The sequence below is a fragment of the Haliotis asinina genome, chromosome 14, assembly GCF_037392515.1.
Source record: "Haliotis asinina isolate JCU_RB_2024 chromosome 14, JCU_Hal_asi_v2, whole genome shotgun sequence".
NCBI classification, from domain to species: Eukaryota; Metazoa; Mollusca; class Gastropoda; order Lepetellida; family Haliotidae; genus Haliotis; species Haliotis asinina.
Genome location: NC_090293.1, coordinates 32,253,918 through 32,280,150, shown reverse-complemented (window position 1 = coordinate 32,280,150; position 26,233 = coordinate 32,253,918). Strand labels below are relative to the sequence as shown.

The 26,233-nt window shown below is 37.5% G+C and overlaps 1 protein-coding gene across 1 annotated transcript in view; it reads left to right on the top strand.

Moving 5' to 3' along the window:
- The window catches only part of LOC137261899 (lipoxygenase homology domain-containing protein 1-like), a 101,940-nt gene that overhangs the window by 1,733 nt on the left and 73,974 nt on the right, over positions 1-26,233 (top strand). The window contains exons 2-11 of the mRNA XM_067799705.1: positions 1,307-1,463; positions 9,734-9,844; positions 10,370-10,533; positions 11,296-11,430; positions 11,544-11,717; positions 12,430-12,595; positions 13,871-14,115; positions 15,015-15,150; positions 16,624-16,771; positions 17,639-17,741. Coding sequence (XP_067655806.1) covers positions 1,313-1,463; positions 9,734-9,844; positions 10,370-10,533; positions 11,296-11,430; positions 11,544-11,717; positions 12,430-12,595; positions 13,871-14,115; positions 15,015-15,150; positions 16,624-16,771; positions 17,639-17,741 — 1,533 coding nt within the window. The 5' untranslated portion in view covers positions 1,307-1,312. The remainder of the gene's footprint in view (positions 1-1,306; positions 1,464-9,733; positions 9,845-10,369; positions 10,534-11,295; positions 11,431-11,543; positions 11,718-12,429; positions 12,596-13,870; positions 14,116-15,014; positions 15,151-16,623; positions 16,772-17,638; positions 17,742-26,233) is intronic.

Sequence of the window (26,233 nt, the reverse complement as noted above, 5' to 3'; positions counted from 1 at the left end):
CTATCTTAGCACTAAGAGAGCTTCAAATATCTACCCCCAGGCTTCCTCATGGGTGTTTTGGAGCTGTGCAACAATAATTGAAGTATGCCAACAAGAAAATTACTTTGTGAACATGATCTTCAATGTGAATGTCTTTTCACCATGCTCTAAGTGATTAATCTAACAACTATCAGTCTTAATTAACATATTTTCTCCTCTGTGTTATCTCAGGCATTAGGATCTTATTTTAATGTAGGATCACAGTCCAAAAGGTCACTCTCATACAGTAAAAATTGCAGGCTTCACTTGGAGACAGAATTGTCACATGGGACAGCACATGTCATGCTAGGGAAATACTTGCTGAAAGGAGAGATGATAATTTTTCAAAGCTAAGATTCTGGGCCTAGATTTTTGAAGCTCTCTTATCACGAAGATAATTGTAAGTTGATGTTAGTGTATCACAGTTATGACTATCTTAGCGCTAAAAGAGCTTCAAAAATCTACTCCTAGGTCATTTTCAGCAGCTCTTGATTGTGTTTGTTGTTTTAAACATGGCTTTTAGCAATATTCCAGCTAAATGAAGGAAGTCAGAAACTATTTAGTGACATTTTAGAAGTTACGAATTACAATGTACACAAACTTTAAGGATAACAATTCTCTTTGTTTCATGGGTACGTGTTGCTTGACAAAGGTACAACTATCTCAACTGGCACGTCACACTCACAAAAGAAAAGTTGTCTATGAAGTTTGTCTATATTGGACCAAACAATCCAGTGATTAACATCATGACCATTGATTTGCGCAAATGGGTTTGCTGATTTGGTCGACACGTCATCAAATCCCAATTGCATAGATCAATGCTCATGCTGTTGATCATTTGGTTGCCTGGTCCAGACTGGTCCAGTTATTTAGAGACCACCACCATATGGATGAAATAATGCTGAGTACCGCATAAAACAATAACAACAAATAAAATCCGGTCTATCGATGAAATAAATCCATTAAACAAGAGTTTAATTTCAATTGCATTGTTTCTTAATTTACTGGAGTATGTTCGAGAACAATTATTCAATTTGATTAACATGACATAACTTAATTCAAACACTTCTGTTTTCTTCAATATAATGTTTTTTAATGTTGCACACTTGATTTTAAATGGTGTACATCAATACTCATGTTGTTGATCACTGGATTGTCTGGTTCAGACTTGATTATTTACAGACTGCCACCATATAGCTGGGATATTGATGAGTGCGGCATAAAGCTGGACTCACTCACTGACTTGATTCTGAAAATATTTACGGTGTTTTAATTTGTTTGTCTTCAGAACACAATGGATCACACAGGTGGATCGTACATGCAACAACCTTTCACCAGCTCAGAGGCCGTCCGGCGCTGCTTCCAGGTGCCACATGCTCCTCTGTCTAGTCAAGTCAACGCCAAAGTGCCACGCCCACCCTATGGTCAAGGGAGGCCCATATCAGGTAGGTGGTCAGCTGTGTTCAAGGAGACAAACATTAACGGACATGATAATACTTAAACTTTTTCTTGTTTGTTTACAAAATCTGTTCTGGACGTATTTAAGCGACTAGCATTACTATAGGTGATAAGTGGGTGTCTTGAAAATAGCACGATTCAATGAAACTTCATCTGGTGTTTTTTATTTACATAGTCTGTCCTGTACATGTTTAGCATCATTAAACCAATACTTTTCAAGTCTTTGAAGGGAGAGGAGGTTCAAAGATGGCTTCACCATGGCAACATGTTTGCAAACACATTCTTCAGTATCCAAAATCTGCCAACTTGTGTTTCACACCAACAAACATGTGTTTTTATGAAAAAATATACTGATACAATTGGACTTTGCTGGCAAAGGCAATCTAACATAGTCAACTCAAACAATGTGATCAAGCGGCCATCTTTATTTCACCACGACAACAAAACCAAAATGCCAGGCATTTACGTGTCCACCCATCCCCAGTTATCCAAGCAAACACACCAATTAGAAATTGAAACTTCTTAATATTTGTGACTTAGTTTTTCTATTAATTTTTGTCAAAAATCTTTTTTATGAAATTGGTTACAAATATTAGGTCTTTGTGATGTCCCCTCTCATGGGTACAATGTGTAAAGCCCATTTCTGGCGTCCCCCGCTGTGATATTGCTGGAATGTTGCTAAAAGCAGCATAAAACCTTACTCACTCACCCACCCACCCACTCACTCTTTGTCAAGTAAATATCCACCAAAATATCTACCTTGGTACAGTAGTGCTAAACTACAGAAATCGTTTGCTATATGTATTTGAATGATGAAATAAGTATGTCATCGCTACCAAATTGGTAATTGTGGTGAAGTGAAATTAATATTTGGTCAAGAGGATTTTGAAAGTTTATCAAAGCTGTGTCCAGTCGAGTTTTGAAAAAATGTTCACCCACTACTCTGGATAGATATATCAAGATATTCAGTTTCATGACAAAGTGGAGATACAGGGCAAGTGTTTAGTTTGACGGTCCAGTTCGATCCATATATGCCAAACACTGGAGGATGTTTCCCTACAACTAATCTACTTAATGGGAGACATGCCTCTCTGGGATGATTTTGCGTAATTGACAAGCATGCTTTAGTGCAGGTAGATTATGTCAGATCAATTGTGTTCGAGCAGCAACTTCCCCGTGAACTCATTGATTCACAGGTAATACAGCAGTCTCGCAGTAATTGATGCTCGCAGACGGCAGATACAAAAAGAATGAAGTTAAATTTGTTCTTGTGGAATGTAAACATGTCCAATGTTATTCTACACTTGAAAGTCAGATTTCTTGAGATAATACAGTTATTACTTTAGGTTTGCAAATATATGATGTTGTTGAGAGTTGATAACATTGACAAGTTCATGGTATCTATGGGTAGTCAAGCGGTGAAAGTGTCCACATGATCAAGGTTTGACTCCCCACTTGGGTACAATGTCTGAAGCCCATTTCTGGTGTCCCCTGCAGTGAAATTGCTGGAATATTGCTAAAAGCAACGTAAAACTCACTCATACTTTCAGTCCCTGTTCATGCTCATGTTTCAAGTAAACAGTCAGCTTTTATCTTTTTATTATTGTATTATGCATGCATGATTCAAGCATTGGATATATTTTGCCTTTTCCACAAGTAATGTTCTTTAAGATCATGCCGGACATCTGTGTTCTTAAATTTCTGACTCTTATATAGAATCATTGTATTAGTCATAACAGATTAATCATTACATTTTAATTTCAATTAAAGTAATATACTGTTTTATTTGTACAACCATTTGATTTTAAAAACAAACAGTTTCAGATTTTCAAGGTGTTTATCTATATGTGATAGGACTAAACTTTTTACAAACAAATCAAACCAACAGTTCTTAAATTATCTTTATAAAATATCTGTTAAAAAAGAGCCAAAAAGCTTTCTTCAATGTCAGAGAAACCCAAACTACACTAATCTAGACTATTAACCACTTGCACAGCCTTTATTGGATTTATTTGTTGTGTGTCTGCATGATAGTCAACGTGGAGGAATGCATCATGGCGTGTTGTTAGATTAGTGGCAGGAATATGAACCAGTAATTGATTAATTATGACAACACGGCAACAGTTTATCCATAGATAGTTTTATCATGACAAGAAAAGAGCATCAATACTTGTTTTGGTTATCCCAGTAAAAGCTTCTCATACCATGTTTGGATGTCAGGCTGGAAATGCATTCTCATTAGGAACATTTGTCTTGGTAATTTGTCACTCTCTATATAGACACTGTATCTATTAGTGTTACCATGGCAACCATGACAACATTGTGAGTTCATATTCTCCATCGGGGAAATACCTGCTTAATTGAAAGGATTAACAAATGATTAAGAGGACAATAGTTCAGCCTGGTTACGAATGCTGGTGAGTGTAAGATCTAAGTAAATACTGAAATAATAACTGGAAAAAATGAAGAAAAAATTTAACATCTCTCAGATCTCAAGACCAAGGTCTCCTTTCCATTCCCGAAAGTACTCCTATCTTCCTTTGGCAAGAAGTCTTTCCAGTAAACTGGTCCTACTCTATGGAATTCTTTCCCTCTCCACATAAAGCAGTCTCCCACATTGAAAACTTTCGAAATTACATTGAAACTCTTTTCTTCAAAAGCCTATTTCTAAAATACATCTTTTTGTCATCAATTTCAATGTATTTATTTTACTATTTAATCCTTTTGTATGTGTTGTATGTATGTTTTTATGTAGAACCTTCACCAGTAGGTAAATATTGGTAATAGCATGCTAAAATATTCATTCTACCATGACTCAAGAAAATACTGGATTCTGATTGGTTGTTCAGAAAAATCAGATCTCATCAATTCTGGATTCATCTCTCACACAGCACGTTCAGTTCAAATCGAAATTTAGTCACCATCAGTTTAGTACAGCATGTCTCTGATTTTCAAACACTCTAGGCTTATCGCCTAATTATTGTTATTACCACTATTATTAAGATGTTGAATGTAATAATTCATATAATATATTGATAGCATTGTAATTTGAAAGAAACATATTGAATTTGCCACAAATTTTGTGTTATTTTTACTGGAATTATATTAAATCATTATTTAAATACGTTTTAAAAAACTGTCTTCACAATAATTCATGAATGAGTGAGTTATATCTTGCTTCACATAGATCTTTGCATATTGAACAAGCAAATATGTTCGTTAGTCTTATCATGTCTAAACAAATATTCTTCATTCTGCCCAGACCACTGCCAGTCTTACTTAATGAGAATTATTTATGTTTATAAAGCAATTGATAACATTAGACAGAAACCAGTTTCACCATCTGTTCTGGAAGGATTGCTTACAAAAGAGGTGTTCATGTTAGCCACTCCATCTTCTAATCTAGCAGAAGACAACATTGGATGGAGACCAGAGCTCAGATCCTCAAGCATTCGTAATGTTACATGTCGTAATAATATAGTTTACAAATGCCGTAGAGCTATGAACGTTTGGTAGATCAGGACCCAGTCTCAGAGTCTGTTCCAGAAGCATCTCCATCAGCTAATCTGGCAGAGATAACCACTGGTGCCTGATGAAACAATTTGTTGGGGATTTATTTCCTGCCAGGAGACGGTTGAGATCAATAATTAAGATCGCAGATCACCTTAGTGTTCATCTGAGCGAGTAAGAGGGATACTGAACAGCTCTTAAACAGCTGTAAGGATGTAAACAGTAGTTCTGGTCAAGCTGTAACATGCGGCTAACTGCTGGGGTCTGTTATTATCATTCATCTTGACCAGGTCGTTTATTTGTCTGATGGATTTTTGGAAAGACTTCCTCCTGTATCCCCCTTAAATTTCATTCTTGTCGAAACATATCACCTGAGTATATATTATTCATCTGATAAGGATGGGTTTTAACGTGTTTCTTTAATTGTGCCTGTACCTAGTGAGAGATATATCAAATTTCTAAAGATGCCACACAAATATTTAATTTTTCTTTATCGTATAAATTTAGAGGGGAAGTCTTACTGGATTTTCTGGGTCTGGAGGAGTTGAATTGCCAATATTTACAGATTGAAACTTTTTAGGGATGATTTTAAATTCCTTTTGTTTATGGAAGAATAATAGAGCCCACAAAAGATTAGATATCAGCGTACTGTCAACAGAGTATTTTAAAAATAATATGTTTGTTGGTTTCAGTACTACATTGTATTCAAACATCAACCACTACTTTAAAAGGATGTTGTCATGAGTGAGTTTTGTTGTATGCCGCTTTTAGCTATATTCCAGCAATATCACGGTGGGGGACACCAGAAATGGGCTTCACACATTGTGCCCATGTGGGGAATGGAACCCGGGTCTCTGGCGTGGCAAGCGAACGCTTTAACCACTAGGCTACCCCACCGCCCCGTTGTCATGAGGGGATCAAAGACAGATCACACAACAATTTGAAAATAGTGCAATACTGGCAGACGAACTATATTTTACATCTGGTACACTATTAATGAGCAAGTATTAGTAAAAAAACAATTAAAAAAACAATCATCCTTCATGCCCCATCCCCTGAATATCATCACAATCCATCCAGTGAATCCATCAAAAGGGAATCTGTGGCACAGAGTATTAATTCACATCATCCCAACATGGCATATTAAATTTAAGTTTCATTCTTTGCCAGCATTGCACATCCCATCACAACCAAAAACGATAAATGGCCAAGGTACAATTGTGTAACTACAATGTTGTAGTCAAATTTTAACCGTTTAAACATAGACAGTGGTTACGTGCCACTGGTGAACATATTGTTAGTTTTAATCACTCACAGCCTCTACACATGTGGGCACAGTGAATTGTGGGTCACTCTTACCTTGTTGGTTTGTTGTTGATCTCTGCACTCAGCAATATCCCAGCTAAATGGTGGTATTCTGTAAGTGATTGAATCTGAACCTGACAATCCAACATCATGAACATCGATCTTCGCAATTGGGATATATATAATGACATGCTCCACACATGGAATATATTATGTATAATATAGTTTTGAGGGAAGATCAATTCATTTGATATTTCTATTATATATACAACAGGTACTTGTCATTGTCTTGGTAATACATGATTTAGGTGACTATGAAATAATTATCAAATGTTTCTACACCTCTGAAAAAAAATTTGATGGGATATATATTTATTTTAACACATTTGTATTTGGTGTACTTTAACTATGTTTAAGATGTCAACCTCCTTCCCAATGTTTAACTCTGAATCCCAGATACTAAAAAGTACAAGTCTCAAAAGCATTGAGCACAGGGTGTGATCTGAACTGTAATTTTGCGATAATATTTGAAAGTATGTAAGTCATAGTAATTTCATTGCATTTTCATTTGGCAAACCACACAAATGAGACCTGAATACCTTGCAAATCAGGTCCCCAAATCTTTCGTATCAATGGTTAGCAGTTTCTTGAAACTGACTCCATGTTATGTAAGATGGGAGCAGCAAATATTATCATGTTTGGCACTTAAATTCAGGATCCAAGATAAATTGTTGGTTTAGCTTAAAATGTCACCTGTGTTTGTAAATCACTAAGGAACTGCTAAAGGTTTCTCAACTGTGATCAGCACAGTTGCACATATGCATGAAGATATATTCAGGGAAACAAGTAAGGGAATGTATGAAAGTACAAGTGTTTCCAGACTTTCACCCACAGTGCAATATGTACTTTGTGAAGAAACCTGGAAAAGAATAGAGGAAGACTTGTACTTTCATGTGTTGCCTTATTTGTTTCCATGAGTATATATGTTGAACAAAGCATAATGTTCTCATCTCTGCTTATATACATGTTTTGAATATACAGTCCGGTCTCGTTAATCCGACCTCTGTTATCTGACAATCACCTTTATCGAATGCTTTTGCTGAATAAACATAACTTAGTCTCATTTATTTAGTCCATCATCCTCGTTAATCCAACAATTTTTTGTGTGATGTCCTATTAACGAGACTGGACTGTACTCCTACAGATTTTAATTCTTCATCCTTCATTGAATGAATCCAACAGATTTATTATTAATTCTTTGTCTTTATGTGTTTTATTCACATTAGATAGAAACACAGATCTCATAGAGTTTGATATTTTTCATAAATTGATAGAAAATGATGCTTGTCTTCGACACCTTGTTTGTAACAGTGAGAACATAAACCATTAATTGGATCAATGTCTTTAGTTGTGAGAGCTCTACTGATTCTTATCAGGTGAAACCATGACAAAGATCTCATACAAATGCGTGTCCAATTTCAAACAGTTTTATCACCCTAAGATTTATCACCCTTTTTCTGTTTTATGTTGGGTGGGTCATTAATTATTTACAGCAAATCACTTCCTTGAGCATGTGCTGAAATTAGTTGCATGGATATGTGCCCTATAGAAATATGCCATCCCGTCCCATCCCATCTTAGGATTTAGAAAATTATTCTGTTTTTCAGACTGATGTTTTGCTTAAACACAAATTCAGAAGTGTTAAATATCCAAATTATTTTTCTTTTGTATTTTGATGAAAACATTGATGTACAGATGAACCTTCATGTATATTCAGCATAATGCGACTCTCTTACTGATAATGCTGCATGATGCAAGGTTCGTCTGTACCTTGAAGAACACCAAACTGGGCTGTTTTCATGATAATCATGTGACTTCGATTTGCTAAAAATAAGTTAATGGTTGCATCTGGCTGTAAGGATAGTTGCTATGCAACTAGAATACACAATTAAGAGCCCTAAGTAAATTAATTTAGATTTCGTTTGAAGTTAATTTCTTCTGACAGTGTCTTCCATCACTTTGTACAGATAAATGTAGAAATGAACATTAAGGAACTCGTAATGACTGACAAACAATGGTTTGACATGATCAGCTTTTGATCGTTTTCGCATTTTAATGTTCTGCAAGAAATGCCATCAGGAAAAAAATCTTTTTGTATGTTATTGTCAGTGAGGACAATAGAATTGTGCAGGTGAAATGCTGTTCAACACTGCTGTCAGTAATGTTCCATCAATGTGTTGATGACTGGATCCAGAGTTTGTTAGTAAGGAACTGGTGTTCTGATGATCAAATATAATCGAAAATCGATTGAAAGAAGGATTAAATATAATTACCGATTGTAAAAAACATTTGCAATAAATCTGAATTTTGTTGTTTTAATATAACACTTAAATATAGTAAACTAAACATTAAATTTGATGAATATTTACAAACATTCACAATAGTGCAAAACTATGCACATTGTAACATTTTAACCACTTTTATTGTTTAATTGCAATTCTAGTGACTTCCTTGCATATATGAATTTCATTGCATGACAGTATTAGTTTTAAAAAAAATATTAATTACTGAAAATGGGAACCCTCCCTAAAGTTTGTGATAGCAGTAAAGATGTATATATTTTTATTATACAGTAAAGTTCACTTATAACGTACACGCTTACAACGAATTGCCGGTTACAACGAACAAATTCAGAAGTCCCGACTGATTTCCTGTATATTGTTATGAATTAACTACCATATACACCGAACACTGATAGTACGAATTATCTGTTACAACAAACAAATTGACGGGTCCCTCTGTGCTATTTCACGCGTTAATTGATGTGTTTACAACGAACAGCTGATCCGAATCCACTCGCATGTCATCTCATGTGTCACCAATTAGCTTGTGAAAACAAACAGGCTTCCTCACATGGGGTCAAGGGGATACTAAAATAAACTTACCTGTGAACTTTTATCATATATTTAATCTTGTTAATCTTGTTGACATTGTCAAGGCATAAATAGCGATCTGGGAAGTCATTCTCTCAAGTCAGCATGGAAGGCTTGTCACGGAAATGTAAAGCTCTAGATCTCGACACAAAATACCAGATCATCCAAGCTGTAGATGCTTGATCGATGATGAAATGAATGATCCATGACAATTATATGTTCGTTGGTTTTGTCTTATTTTATTTTCCGTGTGAACATGATCTTGTCTGAAATCAGTGGCGTGGTGACGATTCTTGGTAATTTCCGAATATTCACGAACATTCCCGATTCGCTTAGAACGAACTTCGCTTACAACGAACTGAAAACAACAGTCCCTTTGAGTTCGTTATAAACGAATATTACTGTATTTGATAATGGTTTACCACAAGTGCTCTGATAATCGATAGTGGATTTAGTTTCCAATTCCAAGCACTAGTATAAATATTACTTAAGGATGGTTTATGTTTCAGCTCCAGCTCGGAGGAGTTCGTACACATACAGGAATGGTGGATCACACAAAGATGCTATCTACAGTCGATACACACACGAGACATCTGTCACAAGGTTTGCTCCCTTCGCAGGTAAGAAGTTGTCTAATGGTAAAAAATATTTCAGATTGGATAAGTTGACCTTTCTGTCTGTCCATGTACAGCCTAGGGGAGTTCCCCAATTCCACATGCCTGTTTCCCTGTGTGGAGATTCCAGAGCATAACACTCCAAAGTACCCAGTGTTTGTCTCCCCTCTTGGGATTCCAAAATGGAAGTAGCATATTGGATAAGGTTAAGGTTGTTTTGTGCTGCTGAACAGATATGAGTTTAGTTTTAACTCAGCAATATTTCAGCTATATTGTGGCAGTCTGTAAATAATGAAGTCTGCAGCAGGCAGTCTAGTGATCAACAGCATGAACATCGATCTACACAATTGGGATGTGGTGACATTATTAGTAAACTCTTACGACAAGCATGTGTTAATGAAGATCAGTTATAGGTAGATCTTCACAAATAGTACACAGATGTAATCCATGAAGATTACCATTACAAAGTGTTTAATAATACAGGTATGCATCTAATTAGCGAATGAAAACAAAAGCTTCTCTGTTTTGCAGCCAGGAAGACAGAAGCCTTCATGAACTCCTCCCTTGGGTACCCCGTACCTGATGGAGGCAAGAGTGACCCCATCCCAAACTACTCCCCGCTGAATGACCCTCACCTGGTGGAGTATTTCGAGAGGAGGTTCGGAACTCTTCAGCTTGATGCTCTCAGGAGACAGGTAGGCTTTCTGAAGTAAAAAAATAAACAAGTCTGCTCAGAGTGTCTTGTAAGCATCACATGGAAATGTGTAGTACTGGTGCAATGCATATCCGAAATTACAGAGAAGTGAATGTATGGGAAGTGTTTAACCAAAACCAAATAATATTCTTGGAGGCAACATCAGGAAATGTTAGCCAGCTACGCCTAAAATGACTAAGAATAACAAGCATCATTTGCAGTGTTGTCCCCCTTTGGCCTTGCAGGAACCAAGTCCAATGAATCAGTTAAGTGTAAATGATGCTTTAAACAAGTGTTAGCATTGTGACATTTCCCTGTATACATCTTCACTGTGTGACTTTGGTGGTTTAGTCGAATGAGTAAAGTTTTCTATTGCTTAGCAATATTCAGCAATACCATGGTGGGAGACATGTGGAATATTGAACTCGGGACTTCTCCATGACAAATGCTTTAACCACTAGGCCACCCTAACAGTTATTGAGTGAGTGAGTTTAGTTTTATGTCACACTCACCAATATTCTAGCTATGTGGCAGCCGTTGTAAATTGTTGAGTCTGGAATCCAGTGGTCAACAACATGAGCATCAGTCTGCTCAGTAAGGATACGATGACATGTGTCAACCAAGTCAGGAAGCCTGACCACCCTAACACTCCTGCTGAGGTAGTTAATAAGACTGCTTAGCATTATGACAATATAATTTTATGAAAAGTTACATGTTCTGAATGCTTAGCAAAGTCTTACCATATTTGGTATGATTGTTTCAGAGGAACAGCATCATTCGCAGCAGCAGCAGCAGCAGCCTGGGTCTTCGCCGTTCCACCACACCACAGAAGGGGGACATCGTGTACAAGGTGTTCGTCACCACTGGGATGGAGAAGGGAGCCAGTACCGATGCCAAGGTGAGATGATGCCTTGTATATTTCAGTATCAATTGCTGGATTTTTTATATATAATTATGATGCTTTATGATGTTTTAATCTCATACAATTACAAGACATATTCCATTTTTCAGGTATATATAAAAATGACTGGCACAAAGGGTAAATTTCCCAAACATCGTCTGACCAAGAAAGCGGGTTCTGTCAGGTCTAACAATGCAGTGTCCTTCAATTTTGGTAAGGGCACGACCCACATGTTCAAGATCAAGGGACCAAACGTTGGAGATATCAAGTCCATTGTTATGGAGGTAAGTCTGTCAAAAGTATCCGATGTATCAAAAGTAGGTAGGCAAAGCCACCAACTTGTTCTCATTAGTTGACGCCATAGGATTCATGGGTTGGTTTATGGTACCCAGCAACCTGAACTGATTTGTTTGTTGTTGAACACCACTTTCAGCATGGTCTGCAAAAAATTCAGTCTGTACCAGTGATCAACAGCATGAGCACCTAATTGGGATACCATGACATGTGTCAACCAAATAAGTAAGCCTGACCACCTGATCCCTTTAGTAACCTCTTACGACAAGTATGGCATCTTCAAGACCAATTTGAACCTGTCTTTTCATGAGTAGCCTGTGCATGAGATAGCTTGCCGGTTACAGACACTCTAGACATATTTGTCTAAGCATCAATGAACATATGTTTTCGTGATTAGTGCTTATGTCTGTTAATATATCTGTATTTTGATACACAAAGTGGCCCTTTATGATGTTATTATGAAATATTTTTAATGAGGGTAGGGAATTTGTTCAGAATTGCCTCTAATCACCCAACAGAAAATGGGTACCTGGTGGGAATAGTCATGTGACTGTTAGCTTTCTAGTACCTCAAAGGCTGCCTGGTTTATCCTGGGCATAATAACTTTGTGTGCTTAGAACAGGATATGAAACCTGGAAAAGTGTGTTATAAGCATTCTCAATAATAATTATTAAATGTGAACTAAACCTTTTTCCTTCCCAGCACTCGGGGACCAGCCGGGAACAGAGCTGGTTCTTGGAGAAAGTGAGAATTGTGAACACAAAGAATAAGAAGCAGTGGGTATTCCACTGTGGTCAGTGGTTGTCCTACTTCCACACAGATGGACAGACGTCACGGCAACTCTTTCCACAGGTTCCATCCAAAACAGGTAAAGTCGGCCTCCTAGATCTGTACTTCTCAAACAGGTTCAGTTTCAATATCCTTCAGATAGCATTTCGTTTGTGCAACCGAGAGCACAACACTCTGAGGAAATGTTTGTCTATCTTTGATGGTGGTGATATTTTATTTTCACATTTTGTTGCCAACCTTTGCTTGCCTCTCTCAGATGTGCAACCCTATTTGCACTACAGTTTGCCTGTGTTATAGAGGCTGTTATGTGTTCCCATGGTATGAAATTGATGAATAACAGTTAAACAATGCAAAGATCAACATATAAGCTGGTTTAATCATTCACAACCCCCGAAGATCCCCTAGTTTATAGGGTTCCACTTAACTCAGGAACAAAGTCTCACTCCACAGCTCCATGAAAGATGGTAGGAAATTGTCAGTTGTAAATTATCAGTAAATAGTTAATGAAAACTGTATTTGAAAGCCCAAATTGTTTAAAACATGTTAACTGTCTGAGGAAATATTTGTAATTATAGAGTGAAATATTGTCAAACTGTTGTAACAGTGTTTTGGAGATAAACATCACCGTATTTACAATTGTAAAGACCAGTGAAGGCCCCGGAGTAGAATAATCCTTCAGCAACCCATGCTTGCTCATGTTGTTGGTCACTGGATTGTCTGGTCCAGTCTCGATTATTTACAGACTGCGGCCATATAGCTGGAATATTGCTGAGTGCAGCGTAAAACACTCACTCACTCACTCACGCACGCACGCACGCACGCACGCACGCACGCACTCACTCACTCATGCACTCACGCACTCACGCACTCACACACTCACGCACTCACACACTCACACACTCACACACTCACGCACTCACTCACAATTGTAAATGTCTTTGGAGAGGGATTTATACATTGAAAGAACTTGTCAACTTTTCACATAGTGAATAAAATATGTTTAACTAAACAGAACCATATTTGTGAAAAGAAGCTATCATACTCCTTTGAGTGATCAATATATGATGGCAGGCAGTTTGCCCTTGCACGTAGGGTTGGTGCAGTACCATTACATGGGGACTAACTCATTCTTTTCCCCTTTTGTGGGGTAGCCTAGTGGTTGCAGCATTCGCTCATCACGCCGGCGACCCGGGTTTAATTCCCAACATTGTTACAATGTGTGAAGCCCATTTCTAGTGTCCCATTCTGTGATATTGCTGGTATATTGCTTAAAGCGGCAAAAAACTAAACTCAGTCACCCTTCTCCTTTTGCATGTTTAGATCAGTCAGGGTATACTGATGTTCTTTCTTGTAGAGTATGAGATCGTCACGGTGACAGGAGACAAGAGAGGAGCTGGTACTGATGCAAATGTGTTCGTGAGGATATTTGGTAAAACTGGCTCTACTGGCAAGTTCCATCTCCGGAGCAACGTGAAGTCAACATTCAAACGCAACAGCAGCAACTCTTTCCGAGTCAGTTCCACCTGTGTAGGACCACTCACAAAACTCAGGGTGGAACATGACAATACAGGGCTTGCAGCAGGCTGGTTTTTGGAGAGGGTAAGTTGTCTCCCTTTGCCTTTCATCATATTTGTACAATAAAAGGGATAATACCAGCAAAACACTTTGTGACTTTGAACATTTGCACAGGACTTCATTGGGAGAAAATGGTTGGTGCCAGTTTGAGATTGTTCAAGAATACTACCTTTTCATGCAGAGTTGCATACCTTGGCTGTACCAGTATCTTCATTCTTGTGCTTTTGAGTTTGGCTAAAGTAGATAATAGACATCTCCAATGTTAGAGTGTTAACTAAAATAGTATAAAGTATTTGTTATTTTATACCTCACTTATAGCTTCCCAGGATTCTACTGATTGACCTAAGAAATCTTTTACTCCCAAGCTGCACAGATATGCATAATAGGTGTCTGAATTTAATAAAGTCCCCAGTCTCAGGGATGGATGGGTGGGTGGGTGTGTTGATGGATGGGCATTTGGACTGATGGATGGATGAATGGATGGATGGATGTGTGGGTGGAGAATTGGATAGATGGATGGTTGGGCATTTGGACTAATTTTGACTGATGGAAGTGTGGGTGGAGAGATGAATAGATGAATGGTTGGATGGATGGATGAGCATTTAGACTGATGGATGGATGGATGGTTGAATAGATAACTGGATGGATGGATGGTAGATGGATGATAGATGGATTAATAGATGGATGGGTATTTGGACTGATGGATGAATTAGTGGATGGAGGGGTGGCTGGTTGAGAGATAAATGGGTGGATGTATAGTTAGGGGGTGTTCATCATATCCAGATGGTACAGGACCTTGTCTGACTCAGAGCTATGTACTTGCAGTCCACCATGACAAAACTTGAGTTGACCTGACTGTGACATAAAACTTCATCATACAGAAAATATACAACATCTATCACTAATTACTCCTCTTGTTCCAGGTAGTTGTGACTGACCTCCGGAACCCCAAGTGGAAATATTTCTTCCCCTGTGGTCAGTGGCTGGCTACAGATGAAGGTGATGGCTCTATCTCCCGTGACCTCATCGGCAGCCGGGACCCCATGGCCATCAGAAAAGGTTGGTGTCAGGAGTAGATTTTACCAGTGCTTCAACCACTCCCAGCACTATGAGGGCACCTTGCTTGTGACTTTTACACTGATTTCTCATTGGGGCAATATGGGTAGTGTGTACAAAATGAGTTCCACCCATATCAGCCCTTGAATTACATTTTCAAGGGTAATCCCAAACCCTAATCCTAACTCTAAACCTACCGTAACAATTTAATGTCTGTATGCACATGTTGAAACAAATATTATGTCTTTTAGTCAAATTGTATTACCTGAATATGCATATATCTTTTTCATCATTGTTAAACATCTGTGTGTGTGTGTGTGTGTGTATGTGTGTGTGTGCGTGCGTGCGCGTGTGCGTGCATGCATATGTGTGTGTGCATGTGTGTGCATGTGTGTGTGCATGTGTGTGTGTGCATGTGTGTGTGTGTGCATGTGTGTGCGCACACACACGCTTTATTGGTACAACTAATGCCGCTGGTAGTAATTTCTTAATTTCATAAGTAACATTACCTTTTCAGAATTTGGTTTCCCTTGCATAATTTAATTTAATGATTTTACTAACTGAATTTACCAAATGCTGTCCATATTATTACAAGGAACAATACATTAGGTGTTAATAGGACCTAGGAGTCTAATATGTGTCTCAGTATTTTGTAACACGTACATGCATGCTTCTACAAGTAAGATATACATGGAAACCGATGGAAGTTCCTATGACCTAGGTGTCTAATATGTGTCTCAATATTTTGTAACACATGCATGCATGCTTCTACAAGTAAATATACATGGAAACCGATGGGAAACTGAAAGAGACTGTAATTTCTTTTATTCTGTGATGTCAGTCAGTATTACTGAAAGTGTAAAATAGAATGGATGTTTAATTTTGTTGTGTCAAATTTCCATCAATATTTTTCTATCAGATGAACAATAATTAGTCAGTGTTGCAACAGATTCTATGACAGCACAATACTGTATTGTGAGGTGGTGGGATACCCTAGTGGTTAAAGCGTTTGCTTGTTACTCTTAAGACCTGGGTTTGATTCCCCATATGGGTACAATGTGTGAAGGCTATTTCTGGTGTGAACTGCTGTGATGTTGCTGGAATATATTAATAGCAGCCTAAAACCATACTCACTCACTCACTCACTCACTCACTCACTCACTCACTCACTCACTCACTCACTCACTCACTCACTCACTCACTCACTCACTCACTCACTCACTCACCAGGTTCTTGTCAGTGTTAAAGGATGTTGGTGTTGATTGTTAGACAGTCTGTGTTTTTGTGTGGTGTGGGTGAGGGTTTATTTTTCAGATCATGGGGTGAGGTTTTGTTCTGGGAGGTGATCATTTACGATGGTGTTACAGAATAGGGAGATAACTCATCAGATCATGGTGATGAATCCTGTTGATATTTCCCAGCATTGACAATGTGAAATTATGTGTTTAGTGTGAATAATTTTCATTCTTTCTCCAGCTGGCAAGTACAAGGTGACTGTATTCACGGGCAACGTGAAAGGTGCAGGGACCGACGCCAATGTGTACCTGACGATGTTTGGAGAGAATGGAGACTCTGGAGAGAAGCCACTCAGGAAATCAAGGAAAAATAACTTTGAGAGAGGAAAGTGAGTAATCCTTTGGACTGATATTGGTAAAGACATAGAGAATCTCACCCACATGTGTACTGATATCAAATATATCAACACAAGTTGATAAAGTAACAAATATCCCAGCCTTGTCGGGGATAGTCTTACCTTTTATCGTCTTCATTATTTTTCAATGAAAAATGTACATCTCTGAACACAGCACTACCATTAGATTTGCAGTGCAGCGATGACATAGCATTGTGACATCATCAAGTTCATGATGTCATAGCATTGTCAGGGCATTGTGCAAAATCCACTATCAAAATGATATCTACTGGGAGAAATCATCTGATTTCAAACAAGCGATATCTCCTGTGGAACACAGTTTTGGATGATAAATTAGGAAAAGCATTGGGATTAACCTTAGGACTGGTATCAGATAGGACTAGTTATTTGCTGTTATGATTGATGGTTGGATTGACATTAGGATTGATATCAGGGATGACTTTGTGTGCCTTTGATTGACATTAAGATTGATATCAGGGATGTGCTAGGTGTGCTGTTGAATGACATTGGGATTGATATCAGGTATACCTAAGCACTGACTTTCAAATTGTCAAGAGGATTGTAAATTGATTTGACTTAAGGACTAACATAAGGCTAGACCCTAGCATTGACATTCCATTGATATTAGGACTTAATTAAGGACCGATATTAGGATTGCCTTCAGGATCACAGTTTGTATGTCTGTTTGAGAGTACAAACCTGTGTGGTTTCCTTGCATTACAATAAGCAGCTGAGAGTATGAAGACATCTTAATACACAAAAATATGGCATGCTGTGGTTTTGTTAAGCTTTCAGATGAATATTTTGTTATTTACATCTTCATGTATGATAATTTTCCAGGAAAGATGAATTCATCATTGAATGTCCACGCCTTGGTCGCCTGGAACGGGTGCGAATTGGTCATGACAACTCTGGGTTTGGACCTGGATGGTTCCTGGATAAGGTAGGCTGGAAACTTCCAAAACTTTGTCATGAAATAATATTCCAGGGTGAGTGTTGAGAAAGTCTGCCAAAAATGCCTCAAGAAGGCAATGGCCTTGTATCAATACCATTGTATCATTGATTACACAGTGATGTTGAAATTAGTTGTGTGCCCACAATAATTTTCTTGCTTTGGAATCAAAGTTACCGTCACTATCTCCTGTATTCTTTGAAACATGAATTGTTTTTAAATTCTATTACTTAGCCAAATTCAGATTTGGAAACAGTTGAAATGTTACTTGGGTATGAGCACATCAGCTCAAATCCTGCTTGTCTGTCATCATTATATCAGAATGACCATGAGATTTCCATCTGTTTTGATATGATATTTGCCATCATATTCATGTTTTGGAAAAAAAGTCAAGTACTATTTGAACCAAGATATTAAGATCATATTGTCCAGTCAAATTTAATGGCAAAGACTATATATCCAATTGGACATATCAGCTATTTTAGAAACTGGACCCTATTTTGTAATTTGAAAAGATTTCATGGCTTGCAAAGAGGTTATTTTTTAAAAACAGTTTATAAGGAGTACATATGCCAATTTTGGTGCTTGTTTCAAGTTTGAACTATTATTCTGAGCATCGACTGAGATCTGAATCTGCTGAAATTTGGAGATTTTTGCTTATTTGAATAATCAGTTTGGATTAGATCTACAGTAATACATTAAAAAAAACCAGCCTCATAATGGGAAGAGCTATAAAAGCTGACTAGAACAGAATGAGCCAGGAGGCTTTTATTTACAAATGTTCATCTGGCAAGATTTGCTCTCAGTGGTGTTCCCAAGTTCTCAACAGAGCAATAGGATGAATTACATGATAATGAATCACTGTTCCATTCATACTAAAAGGGTGCAGTCGTGATTGGACAGCCAGTGTTAGCATATTGCCATTCAAACAAAACTCAAAACAAATCTGTGCCAGAATCAGTCTGACAATGTGGATGAGTTGCACTGGATAATCATGGATGTTTTGTCAGAAGACAAATATTTCATGGCACTCAGGTGTACGTGCAGATTTGGCCTGGAAGTAGAGTTATTTCCACCTGCACAGTGCTCTCCTTGTTAAAAAGGCCAGTTTATTCTTCTGCTATCATTAACATAACAGACTAAACACAAGCCAGTCGTTTACTCCTCAGAAACCGGAAGTGGAAGGAATGTTAAGGAGTACAGGGAAGACAGTTTCATCAAATCACCAACTTCATATGAGATGTGGCCTATGGGTAGTTAATGTCTGTTTTTTGGGTTTTTTCCATAGCAAATGACAGATCCTTGAAGGAATTTTAGAGAGTGTTTATAGAAATTATCTGGTTGGTGTTTAGGTGTGTCATGAATTGTGACCACAATGTTATTTGCCTAAAACTATTTATCGTTGAAAATTTTCAAGGAACAATACAGTCTTTTACGATGTCCACAATAAGGGTGTTTGTCACGGAGTTATGACGGTTTTAATTTTTGTTTCTGCTTTATTTTGATTGTAAGACTTTGTTTAAACTAAAGAATTAGAAATATGTGACAATATATCCCAGATGCAGCACATGAAAACTGAATGGATGGATTTGTTTACTTATCTAGTAGTATCTGCTGAAGACTCCACAAATAAATATCCCTATACTGTACATGTTCGTTGGTTTGAGGAATAAATATTGATCAACAGTAAAGAAGCCAAGCAGGTCATGTGTTTGCTTGTGTCACATTAGACTCTGGTTTGAATCATTATGTGTCGACTATATTGATGGTCGAAAGTTTGTAATTGAGCTACAGATTAATGATACATCTGCTTTTTCTTGGATACGTCATGGAAAAACGTTTACTCTTGTTATTTGGGGGTGGTGGAGTAGCGTTTGCTCATTATTCCGAGGACCAATGTTTGATTACTACGTTGGCAATTTCTCACTCACTCACTCACTCACTCACTCACTCACTCACTCACTCACTCACTCACTCACTCACTCACTCACTCACTCACTCACTCACTCAGAAGAAGAATATTTGAGAATCTTTCATGGATGAAAATATGACTTTGGAAATCATTTGATGGTGTTCCTTTAACTCTTTCTGCACTGAAAGTTTATGAGTTTATGCAGTTTATCATGTGAGATGCAGCTTTGTCTCACATTTGACTAAAACCTGAAACCAGAAACGCCTATTACCACATTTCAACTAAATATTTACCTGAACGGCTCACAGGAAGTTACTGTCTATAGGAAGCGCTGTACACATGGGAGAGAATCTCTCTACTCACACCCTTTCAATATTTACAGAAATGAGTGCAGTGTTTATTCCTAATGATGAAATTCAAATATGGCAAAGGTCATTGGTTGTGTTTGCCTGGCAGACAGTAACTGGAACATTGGCTGGTTCCGTTGATGGGAATAACTTAGTCTGTCTCACAGTCCCTGAACCACGTTATTTCCCCAACTGCCTAGATCTCCCTGTGGTGCTAAAACCAGGAACAGCTGAATGAAGCAAGTCTTGATTACTCAAGGTTCATGATCTCTGAATCTCACTGGGTTCCTTTTCAGTTTAAAAGGAATTTTTTTGTTTCGTTTGAAATGATATAGATGAGGAGACTAAGTATTCATCAAGGAGTTGCTGTGCATGATAATACTCATTTGTGTTAAAGGATACCATCTACCTTCCTCTTTATTTTGTTAGTATTTCACAGTTATTTAACTTATTGTATCCTGGCACTGATGTGAAGGAATGAAACTATTTTTGTAGCGTGTCTTTTTTGCATGATAGTTTCATAATAGTATGTTTGAAACAGTTGTAATGATTTTGGGGATATCAGCACAACACTTTAAATCCTGTTTGTTTGTCATCAGTGTCTCAGAACCACCATTATACTGTAACATATCCATCTGTTTTGATACCTGTTGTCATATCCTTGTTCTGGAAACCATCTCCACGAACAAAACTATTTTAAACCAAGATTTTTCAAAGCAGTTATTGAACCAAATTTAATGGCAAGGATGATATTTTTTATTGGGCATGGAAACTGGCTGCTCTTTTATAATGTAATGTCTCAAAGTCGGCTAACAGACTTTTTTCGAACGAGTTCATCAGGAACACCCATGCCAATTTAGGTACTTGTGTCAAGGTCTGAACTATTCTAAAGAAACATTTGTCAAATGTGAAGGCGGAGCAGTATCTGAAATTCCAAGTTTGACAGCAGACTTTGTACAGTTAAGTTCATTGTGTGCTGACTGTTTTCTTGGGGAGGTGTTCCTCCATCATCATGGGGACAGGGAAGACCCAGGTTCGATTCCACACATGAGGGGTACAATGTGTGGAGCCCTTTCCTGTGTCCTCTGCTGTGATATTGATGTAATATTGTCAAACACGGCGTAAAACCATATTCACTCCTTAATCACATTTTTCTTTAAAGTGCTACTTTCCATCAAAAAAGTTTCAGGGAAACATTCCATTGTTGTTTGCATCCTAAAATATATGATCAAAAATAAGGTGTGTGAGAGATTTGTGGTGCTTGTCATAGATACTGGTCCAGTGTGATACGTGTGGTCTCACCTTAGGCAAGTTAGTTTGTTCAAAATCGCCTCTGTTCACCCAGCAGAAAATGGGTACCCAATGGGATAAGTCATGTGACTATAACCTTCTAATGCCTAACAGGCACTTTCGGTTATCTGGGGTGATAATATGCCTGCTTTTACTGATAGTGCTATGAGCATTCATCCTGTGAATGGAGTTTGGTGCAATATAAATGAACATATTATTATTATTATTATTATTATCTTCACTGATGTAAATTTATGATAAAAGACAGAGATGATATGCAACAGGATGTTGTGTCAAAGTGTCTATGTGTCTCACTCTCCATATCTAATTCCAGAAGCATACATCGATTGATTGTTTCTTGTTTTGGTGTCAGTGAGTGCTCCATGACCTGAGCTAGTCTGCCTATGACATCACCAAGCCATTCCTGATGATATGCCAGACTTTGTTCACATTTTATATCTTGGAAAATCAACAGATGACACAGACAGTTATTATCTCAACTGCATGACTAACAGAATATGGTAGCACCTCCCAGGGGATTGCCAACAATGTAATGCCTTGTCTTTTAGTGGCATTTAGAAACTGTTTTTGTGGGAATTTCGAAGATATTTTATGAATTTAAGCTTCTTTATTCTTTCTGCCAGACAATATCTTGGTTAACGATGTAATACTTCAAATTAATTCGTTTGATGAAGAAACATGTATTCCAGAATGCCAGGGCAGTTCCTAAAATCTGAAATATTCTATATTTATATTTTCCTGATATATGAATAATAGTATTTCATGCGAAAATGCATTATAAGCAATTATCACTACAAGCAATATATTAGAATTCAGATATTAGAAAAATGTAAAAAATATTAGAAAAATATTAGATATAAAATATTTCATCATGCTGAAATTAAGATGCTATATTTGTACTTTCCTGTTATCTAAATCCTAATATATCACTTGTGGTAATTTTTGATAATGAATTTTCATATGAATTATCATTCGGTGATATACCAATGAGAGGAGTACAAAGATAAATTTACATTTTTTCTATTTATTATCATGTTTTCTCGTTTGTTTGGTGAGAAACAGTATATCTAACAAGTGCTTATAAACATTGTCCATGTATCTGTAACAAATTTGGTCTTGAGTTCATTTGGGAGACTCTGATGAGGTACAAGTTAGTCACTGCCGTAATTACTCAACTTCTGAATGTGGTTCCAAGCAATCATCACTGCCCTCCTCCCAATAGTAAAACAAGGAACCGTCACAATATTTAGTCAGTCCTGTCATGGTGTTATCACAAAGGATAGGCAGGAGAAAGATAACAGCTGGATTATCTCCCCTAGCCAGCTGGCCTGTCCCTTTTGGTGGCTATGACAGATTTGTTTAATATGAAAGTGGAAACAGAGAGACATCTCAGTGGAAATTTAGTGCCAATTATCTCACAGTTTATGAGAAGAACTGATGGAATAATTCTAACACAATAGTCTTGGGAGGTGCATGTGTATTTTTATGAAGAAATATGCGAAATAGAAATGGTTTACTTCACCGGTGAACTTAACAAAGTGAAATGTTTTCTGGGCAGATGTCAAAACTCATCTGATAGCAGACATAAACTGGTCGTCAAAAAGGGTTCAAGAAGTATCAGCTGTGACAAGATGAATATTCAAATTCTCTCAATCAGATTGTGGTTACAATATATTCAAATAAAATCATCAACATTATAATGAACACACTTTTTATGAAACTGACAGATAATGACTACTGTTTTCTTTCTCCTGGCCTGATACTGAGTATTTTAATATAAAATATAACATTGGTTATACCAGTTAATGATAACTGGTGTACAGCTTTTAGAACATGCTTGTAGACGTCTTCTTCAGCAAACTTGCTCTAAAGCTATAGTGCACTGAATGATAAACCTGTAGCAATTTTATGTAAAAGAAAAATACTGTAAATTCTGATAACATAACTGAAATAGCAAAACTCTAATCAAACCCTCCAAAAGCACTCATTGATAATCTTGAAATTATGAGAAAAATGTCTACAATCTAAAAATATGATCCATAAAATATGAAAATATAAACCAGAAAGAGACAATATTTAAAAAAATATATATATAAGTGGTTAGAAAGTAGCTTTATGCTACCACAAGTCACCGTTAGACTTTCATCATGAAGAAGAAAAGGCTTTGATGTTTTCCATTATGCAATAATCATTGAATGCACTGATAAAATGTAATAGTACACAAATACCGATTTTCAGAGAATGTGCACTTGTAAAAAATCAATGTTTTGCCTAAATAATTCTTTTCCAATATATCTGCTAATTGCTCTTAGGCCAGACCAGTTTAATTTTAAATACTCTGAGAAATACTTTCATTGCTGATTTCCTCCCCCCACCCTGTCCTTTCTGTGGAAAAGGTCTTTCTGAGAAGAAAAATCCGTAAAACAAGAAATAAAATTGGTCTGGCGTTAGTTTGGAATCCAAGCAAAGTCTGTAATATCCCAGCCTTGAGGTGCATGCTTTATTTTGGGAGGTGTTTATTTGATGCTAATTTTGATTCTGTAAACAAACAAAACTTCATATTTGTTTAGTTTCTGCAGAAATCTTCACTCCTTTAAGTTTTCATAATAAACATGAAGGAAATCTACTCAGAGTGATTAATTCAATTACTGGATCTGATATATCCACCCAAGTTCCAAGGTATCATATATTTTGTCATGGTGACATTTGTAGCAGCTTGTGAGACGAGAATGTTTTGTAGAAGCGGAGTACTTCATACTTGTCGACTGCCTTGTTGGTTCAAGGTTTATGTACGAAATGATTTATGCTGCAACACTGTATCTTGTAGAACAAACTGGAACTGGTTCAAAGTTTCTTTTAGTCCTGATGTAAGTTGGATAAGATGGCAAGTGTAGGGTAATTGTCTGTCGTGAGCTGTGTGGTTGGGGATGAAAGTGAGTGTCTGGGGATAAGAGTGAGTGTCTGCAGATGCACAATGTCCGGTGAATTGTCTTTAAATGTCTTATGTGTGATAAGTTGTTTGTAGACGTCTGATTTCTGGTGAGTTATCTGTAGATGTGTGCTGTCTGATATGGTGTCTGCAGATAACTGATGTGTGATGAGTTGTTCGTAAATGTCTGATGTCTGATGAATGGTCTGTAGATATCTGATGTCTTTTGAGTTGTCTGTAGACATCTGATATCTGGTGAGCTGTCTGTAGATGTCTGAAGTCTGATGAGTTGTCTGTACATGTCTGATGTTGGGTGAGTGGTCTGTAGACGTCTGATGAGTTGTCTGTAGATGTCTGATGTCTGATGAGTTGTCTGTAGATGTCTGATATCTGACGTCTTATGTCCAATGGGCTGTCTGTAGATGTCTGATGCCCTCTGTATGAGGGTATAATATATTAAACTGGGTGACTTCTGTGAGTGAGTGTGCAAGTGCGTAATTACGTGATGTCCAGTGGAGTTGGTTGTTGTGTTGCTTGTTGTGTCTGTGTGATTTGTGAAGCAGCATATGGATGTAAATGTTCGAGGTGTGGCGGCTCCTTTCTCCCAGTAAAGTGTATCCACCCAAATTCCTGACACATTAGAGTTGAAGTAAAGTAATTGTCTGGAATTATTCTGTTCTTTCTACTACCATTTCAAGATATTGGAGATTTATAATACAAGTTAACGACTTCATGTTTGGAGGACTGCATTTCAAACACAAGAACAAACTAGACAATCTGACAACTTGTAAGTAAGTTGCCTCACAATGTTGTAGAGAAGAATCTTCTCCGCAGTGATTCCTTGTAGTAGACTTCAAGTACATCGCCTGGTAACCCACAATCCTAAATATAAGTCTCCCCATCATACTTGTTAGTGCAGTAGTATGTGTAGTTGTGAGTGACACTTCACAACACCTTCCGTTGCTGCTGCTGATTATGATGAGTAGGAGGTGATAGTATCAGTTTCTTGCAATGCACTATTTGTACTCTTTCTACTGCAGAGTGTTGGAGAGTATGAACTTGAGGGTATTCCAATTGGCTGAAGAGAGTTATGTCCCTTTAGCATGCCAGGATCATGGGTTCAAAGGGCAGTATGGTAGTCTAAAGATGCTAAATCAGGATAATGACCCAGGTGCAATTCCCCACATGGGTACAGAGTGTGATTCCCATTTATGGTGTCCCCTGCCCTGATATTGATGTTGCTGGAATATTGCTAAAAGCAGCATAAAAACATACTCACTCACTCACTCATGGGTTCAAATCTTCCTTTGTAAGAAACCTACCTGCCCCCTCTCCTGGTTTCATGATCGACCTGCAGCTTTGGGCTTCGCTTCAGTGTTGTTGTTTTTATATTCCTGTCTCATCTTTGAATTTTTAACAAACTAATAACAAAACACAACATTAATCTTCCTTCTGTACCCATCTGAAGTACAGCCAGAAAGGGATGTCTGTGTGCACGATCTCAGCTAACAGTAGTCCAGTGGCCTACATCTGTCAGTCACAGGGACTCTCACAGTCTCATTCCACCTCCATGACATGAGATCTGGACAAGAATAGCTGCTGGTATTACACACAGATAATTGCCTAATTAACGAGGGTTGTCAGACAGGTTAGCATTGATTGAAAACAGCCTTGGTTCAAGTTCAGAGTGGTTCCATCACTGGAAGTGCATGCTTATTCTGTGAGATATATGCTGTGTAGGATAACAGTGTGGTTTCTTATGCTATAATAGTGAAATACTAGATGTAGGATAACAGTGTGGTTTCTTATGCTATAATAGTGAAATACTAGATGTAGGATAACAGTGTGGTTTCTTATGCTATAATAGTGAAATACTAGATGTAGGATAACAGTGTGGTTTCTTATGCTATAATAGTGAAATACTAGATGTAGGATAACAGTGTGGTTTCTTATGCTATATTAGTGAAATACTATGTGGTGGATA